Source organism: Lactuca virosa, chromosome 1 (genome assembly GCF_052849685.1).
Source record: "Lactuca virosa cultivar CGN04683 chromosome 1, Lactuca_virosa_CGN04683_v6, whole genome shotgun sequence".
NCBI classification, from domain to species: domain Eukaryota; kingdom Viridiplantae; phylum Streptophyta; class Magnoliopsida; order Asterales; family Asteraceae; genus Lactuca; species Lactuca virosa.
This window is the reverse complement of record NC_136426.1, coordinates 74,385,928-74,393,494: the sequence shown is the minus strand read 5'-3', so window position 1 is coordinate 74,393,494 and position 7,567 is coordinate 74,385,928. Positions and strand designations below refer to the sequence as shown.

At 33.4% G+C, this 7,567-nt stretch overlaps 1 protein-coding gene across 1 annotated transcript; it reads right to left on the bottom strand.

Moving 5' to 3' along the window:
• Nucleotides 1-4,905: 4,905 nt before the first annotated feature.
• Nucleotides 4,906-5,840, bottom strand: BBX32 (B-box 32; the record flags this gene model as incomplete). Its single annotated transcript, XM_079051401.1, has 1 exon — nucleotides 4,906-5,840. A coding segment is annotated over one exon (822 nt), but the record flags the coding sequence as incomplete, so codon positions are not given.
• Nucleotides 5,841-7,567: the final 1,727 nt, after the last annotated feature.

Here is a 7,567-nt window from a genome sequence, read left to right as displayed (position 1 = left end):
AATGTAAATATGTCAGTGTAACCCTTTTAGTAATGGATTTTATGACTAAAACTACCGTCAGAAAATGAGTTTTATTAGTAATGCAACCCTTAATATTATTTTCTGCGTCAACCACTAATTTTAGGTGTTCTAAGTTATAGTTATTGCGAGTGTTTTAACTTTTGGCTTATTATCATGTTCATCTGATACATATTTTATAAAATGAGCCATTTTAATTGAACATAAACAAACTAATATAAAGGAACATAAACATATAAATATAAACAATACATAAACCAATAAACATAAGCAAATAAATGATCGCTAATAAATAATTCATTATTGTATTAATGACGGCCCTTTCGGTCGGAAAACTAAAACTTGACTTGTTAACAACGTATGCGACAACATACTCAAATACTTGGCAAAAACATACTTATGATAGAAGTTTGCAACTGAATAGTTGTAACGTCCAACATTTCAAACATCTTTATAAAAAAAACTCAAGTACCAAATTGTTTCCAATATCACAAAACAATATCAATATCTACATCGATATTATAAAAACAACAAAATTCAATAACATAAGTCATCATCGATGCACATGCAATATAGTCAAGTTGAGTCATTCCCACAATCGGTGGAACTACCTAAAAAACATTTAATCGAAAACTATAAGCATAAAACTTAGTGAATTCTTCAAAATATCATACACAATAATACACATATAATGTACACAAACAAATGACTCGCAACCTATTGTTGTTCCACCATTAACAGTTGACTTGTGGCATGTCGTCGTTCCGTCAACGACGTTGGGTGTCTTTGACTAGCAACCTATCGTTGTCCTGTCATCAACCCTCCGACAAAACAGACAATTGTCTCGTAGCCTAGTGCGGTGTCGTCAACGATGTTGGGTGTGTCTAACTTGCAACATATCATCGTTCCGTCATCAAACCTCTGAACAAGAAACATACAAGCAACATACAAACAAGCAGACAACAAAGTGCTAGGGACTAATCTAGTCTTCTAGCAGAAGCATACACTAATAGGTCCTACATTTCATCATGCATGGATATCCACAACATACAAAGTATAGTGAGAAAACTCACATGAATTGATAAGCTGAAGAATTGTTGGCACACTCGCGTACTCATAAGAATCGATCTCAAGAAGCACCTAAATAAGAATCAAAGGTCAAACCTCAATCTACAACTTAATCCCTCAAAGTTTAACTAAAAGTTAAACTTGTAATAAAAAGTCAACGATCAACTAGTCAAAGTCAGCAGTCAACGGTCAACGTGTCGTGACCTAACTACTAGTCGCATCGCGATTACTTGGCTACAAAAATCGTGAATTCCATTTGAAACTCGCGTCGTAACCCCTCTATGCTCGCATTGCGTTTTTCAGGCAGATGCACTTATTCCATTAAGTGCTTAATCCATCTAGACAAAAGCTCTAACTTACAAATCTTGACCTTCTAAGTGACTTAATGGATAAAGTTTTTAGCTTTATCCATTTCCATGTATTAATAAATGCCAATCATAAACCCTAACTGCTAAATGGTCCAACATGGCCAAGAACTTGTGCATGGCTCAAAAAAAGCCCATGCTTACACTATTTTCTACCATTCTAAGTCCTGAAACTAACACAATACCATCCTAGAGTTCTTGAGTTGCTCAAAATCGACGAATATTCTTCCAAGAGACCAAAAAGGGTCCCAAAACATGAAATACAAACTAAAGAGTGATAAAGGTGGAAGCTTTATACCTCTCCAAGGTCCAGAAGATACTAGGAATGCAAGATTTTGGCTAGCACACGCTTTACATGCACCAAAACACCATATTCTTCTCAAAAGAATACTCCAAAGGCTCAAGATCTTCAAACAAACACACATAAGGCTTAGGGTTTTGTTATAAGAGGATGGAGGTCAAGATACATCAAACCCTAATGTTAGTTTCCTTAAATAGGGCCCAAAACCCAAGAACTAGGGTTTGTGCAACTGTAGTGTCACATCGCAACCATTACTTAGGTCGCATCGAGGTTTACTGACGTGGCTCGTGCCGCGTCACAAAAGGTTTACATCGTGCTTGCCAAAAAACCCCATTTCTTAAACATAAAGCAAAGTAACTTGATAGCAACTCATGCTTGGAAAGTGGGTATTACAATAGTGATGGATAATTTGTTATCATATATAACTTAGGTGTAGATTTTTCTATATGTTTTGGTTTTGCCTTGCTTGGTATTTATGTTTTTCACCTATCCTCACATTGTATCATATACTTGTGCATACATGAGGCTCGAATTGGTCGCCATGGAATATCCCCGCTCAGTCGACTACCCTTCTCTTGGACCCTCATATTTCAATTTGCCCAATAAACTCAAGTTGCTTCTATAGCTTCCTTATTACTTCTTTTATGTTATGTAATGGATTAAATAGATAATTATGGTTGGAAGTTGTGCTTAGTATTAGTTTTATAGAAATTTATCATTAATTAAGGTTATAATTGTTAACCATAGGTCATTATTAGGTGTTTACTCAACACTAGAAGTGAAAAGAAGTGCTTATAAGGATCAAGGTGAATTTATACTGGAGTACATGTCTTTCAACTTATTTTAATGTTTTTGCTTGAACTTATTTCACATAAATATACTTTTATATAAAATATGAATACTATAACTAAACTTGTGTTGTAGTTATGAAATCTATATTCAAAAGAGATTTATTATATTTTTGAAACCTTAGTCTGAATTGGAAATGTTTTGAGCATGCTACTTATGTATTCACATGGGATAGGATACCTTGGGAGTCATTCACGATCCAAACGAAATTTAGCTATTTGGAAGTGGCGCTTTTTAGATAAGCCTTACTTTCACGTGGAAATTTCTACCCTACTATAGTACATAAGTGGTGTAACTTGGTACCTAGTAGAATGAGTTGGGTGTGTGTCATATGTGCTTTCTGTTTACACATGCTCGATTATTCCACCATTTGTATTCAATATGGGAGTGTAAAGTGTGTTGTATGCATGATTTTTACACATGCTTGATGATGATTTTAGATCTTTATATTAACTTGGGATCGGGAATAGAAGCATATGCATTGATTGCTTATTTTGTTGAATTATTCCATTTTGTATCATTTGAAATTTAAATTATGGTGGTATGTACCCTTGAATTTAGAATGATTGAAACCTATTTGGGGAATTTGACTTTGAGGTTGGATGATCGCCATCATCAGACACTCTTTAAGAGTCAATCTCGAGTATACTTAGTAGGCTTTCCATAACACTTGTACTTTGACATATACTTAGATTAACTTTCTGGATAAAGACCATAGTGAGAAGATTATGGACATTTAAAATATATTGTTTTGTAATGTCCATACTTGACTTATGTTTTGGTGTTAATTGTTACTTTCCTTACATTTTGGAACAAACAAGTGTTTATTTGGACTTTGAGACCTAATTTCCACTCAAATTAAACTTTTGAATTTTATGAGGCATTTAAATTTGGCTTTTTATATATTCAAATAGCTCATACAAGAGATGTTTAAATTTCTTAGAGAGAAGTATCAACAACAACAACAACAACAATGGCTTTTCTTGAAACAACATCAACACACAACTCACCTCATCCATAACATACAATGATCATTGCCCCATAGACAACTTATCTACCTTAGTTCAAAATCATAATTGATACACCCTCTTTGGATCTCCAATGTTTTATTATTTCCAAAAATTCTAACTATTTCTTGTATTGTATCGTACTGTTATGTCGGCCTCCTCTCAGATAGGTTTATCTTCATTAATCACAACTTGTATATAATCTTCCTTACATATCTTGTATTATAACGCATCTTATCAGACGTCACCCTATTTTTCACCATTCTACATATCTTTTTAGTATGTATATATCTATTATGATTGCTAATGGTGCATCTATGTCATTGGAAGGTGTTGGCTTTGTTGTTACCCTTTATGTGTCTCTTTCTATTATTTGCTTTATTCTTTGTCTTTCCTCTAAATCATGCTATCATGATTCAATTATGATAATGTGGTTACTTAACTTACTTTTGATCTTCCTTTTGTTATGTATATGATTTTAGAAGGTAATTGGGACAAGCGGTAGGAAAGGGGGCCTCTATATTGTGGATGAACTCAGAGTATATATCGTTAATTTTGGAAGGTCGCAAATCAAGACACTTTGGCATTAATCTCCTCGAGGGATCAAAGTCGAACTCAACCAGAAGCATAATTTCTTCTTTGATAACTAGAATACTTTACTTCTCTTGATCACAATTAATATATCTTGATAACTTCAAACACTAGCACAACCCAATTAGAAGGTTATATAATATGAGAGAGAATTGGGTTCAATGTTTAATTGTTGTAATGAAAAAAAGGTAAAGAAGGACAAGTGGAGCACAGCATCACAACATCAAACACATGCACCAACACCAACCAACGTTAGAAAAAAACATAACATTTACGACAAATTGTTGAGATTAGCAGTGGACACTGGACACGTATGATTTAGTGACAAAGTAGCGACGGTCATATACCAAAATATAAGTATATAATTAAATTAATTATTAATATTTAACAAGCAAACAAAAAATATGTAACTCACAAACGGTAACATCAAACTTAATGCCAATGAATAATATAAGACTATATTCAGTTATAGCATTTATAACATCAAATTTGATGTAGGTAGAAAATGATGTTGATTTGGAACTCATTTACAGTTTTACACAAAAAATTGTGTTAGCATAAAGCATGGTGTAATACTACATTTTAGAATCATTTTATGTATTTTCACACTTTGTTTTTTCATTTTTTCTTTTCTTATCAGCAATTGAGGAGCAAGTGAAATACTACTACGACAAATCCGTTCATGATATGAATTATGAACATCAACTACTATAAGATGAAGGTATATTAATTAATTCAGTATTAATCTCTTGCTACAAACCAAATCTCAATTTTACACGCATATATACCATATACGGCAATTCTATCAAACAGTTTAATTCAGCATTCAGCCCAGCCCTCCTCCACAGACTCCTGATCATGTTGCTGGCCTCGCCGATGCTTCGTCATCTTCAACATGCTCGCAATTTTTGATTCCGCCACCACTATCGACCTCGCCGGCACGCCGGAGATCTCCTCTAACTTGCTCAGTAGGCTACGCATTCTTATCCTCTTCTTCTCATCGTCCTTTGTACATCTCATCATTCCCAGCCAAAGGGAAGCGGCCAACCCCACCCGATACGGCCATACCCACCTATACGCCAACCACGATTCAAAAGCAAGTCTCGCCACCTCTCTCACGCCACCACCAACCCCGAGCCTCGTACACCAATTCACCAGCAAATCCCTCGTCTTCCAGTCGGAAACCACCGTCGTCATCTTGGTGGAGCAGTTGTTACCCGAGATACAAGAGGAAGATGCAGATGAAGATGAAGATGAAGATGAAGATGAAGATGAAGAGGAGGAAGTCATGTCATGGAAGGATTTGCAGTGAGAGCAAAGGGAAAGACGGATGTGACGAGCAACGAGGAAGTTGGCGGCGTGAACATGAGAATCGCAGTCGGAGCAAAGGAAAGCGGAGTCGGAAGAACAGTAGAAAGAAGGTTGTTGCTGATGGCAGAGGTCACACAGTGTAGGTGTTAGTTTCATGGTTAAAACTTCAAAGGAGAAGATCAAGTTAGAGTATATGAAGATGCATGTAGGTTTACAGGTATATATATTAATGGAGAAGAGAAGAATGGTAAGAAAAGGAGGCGAGAGAGGCGGAGAAACTGGTGGTTGCCAGACCCCAAGTACAACTATAATAATACCAACGTGTGTGGTTCATATTTTTGCTCATGTGACCTCCATTCCTCCAATAATTCATACACTCTTTAAATAAAATTGCTTATCTTTTTAATATATTTATTAATCTATATGTAATAAAACTGTCTTTATTATGCTAATGCCACATGCTGCCTACATCCACAAATAGGAATTAGAGTTTGCATGTGTTTTCTATGGATATCTTTTCTTCAATGTGTTTAGCATGTGATGAATTAAAAACAAGAACGTATACCGAATTAATACATTAAAATTCATACACCATGTTTTTTATGAAATAATAATACTCAAAGATTTGATATAATTTTATTTGAAAAGTATTGTGTGAGTTTATAAAAATTAACAAAAATTAAAAAAAAAGGGTTTGGTTATTTAAAAAAAATATCTTACGGTGAACGTGGGTCCGTTGACGGAGACCACCATGAATCTTGACGGACGAGAGGAGTTGGAGTGGGCCATGTGGCAAGAAGGAAAGAAGACACGTGTCGTACTAAGAAATGGTCGATATCATCAGATACGCATAGGATTATTGTAAGCAAACCCACCAACCACACAATTACTTTGCAACCATCCACCATGCAAATATGTAGGAAGCAATCAATAACTATCTTTCCAAAATCAGGTATTATATATTTAAAAGTAAATTGTGTGAAACTTTACCATTTTTATTTAAAATAAATATAGTTTTTTTATTTATAATAACGATCCAATCATATTCTTTATTTGTTTATATAATATAAAACCAAACTAGTTCATGTTGTTGATGTGGCATAGTTGTTGCCACATTTTTTAATTTTATTAAATTCTAATTTTTTTTTATATATGTAAAACTAAAAATATTTTAAGAAATTGTATCCTTCTCCGATCTCCACCTTACTGCTTTACGTTCAACAGTCGGCTACCACCGTCCCATTTTCCATCTACATCCTTAAATCAGCCATCGTTTTCTCTTTCTCTTGTGATGCCCCTCCAACAAACAACACTAACCCAAATCGAGTTTTGTAAAGTCAGGTTAACTGGTATATTGTTGGCGTCATCAAACCCCGAGCACGGAACGTTTTTGTGTAAGAACATATATAATTAACTAGGTGAATGCTCTCGCGTTGCGGAGAAACACCTATATAGTTGAAATCTTTACAAATATATGTTTTTTTTAAACATAACAATAACGTTGTTACTAAATTTGATATAATAATTCGTATACTAAATTGACATAATATATTGATTATTTTAAAATATATGATAATATATACATCTATTATAACTGCATAATCTCACCCGTTTGAATGACTTCTACCTGCGAGTTACTCATGAATAAAATTAAATATAATATATGGTTTAATGTTATTTATACTTGTTATTGTTAATTAATTTTTTAAAATTTATTTGCTTAATATTTTAATTTTTATCATTATAATTATTTGAAACATCAGACATTGTTTTTTGATTTTAAAGGTAACAATATAATCATTTATATAGAGTTATTTTTAACTGTTATTATTATAAGTTATTTTAAGCTACTTATTTGAAAACTTTTAACGATTATAAAAATATCTTTTGGAAATATTTTAGTTAAATTGAAATTATAATTTAGTTTTTGCATTTAGCACTACAATTTATTACTTTTAACTATTCAAAAAATATTCATTGAGTTTTTTAAGTGGAACTGAAATTTATATTTAAGTTGACACTGCAATGTTATATTTAAATTAACAATTTAAGTATTT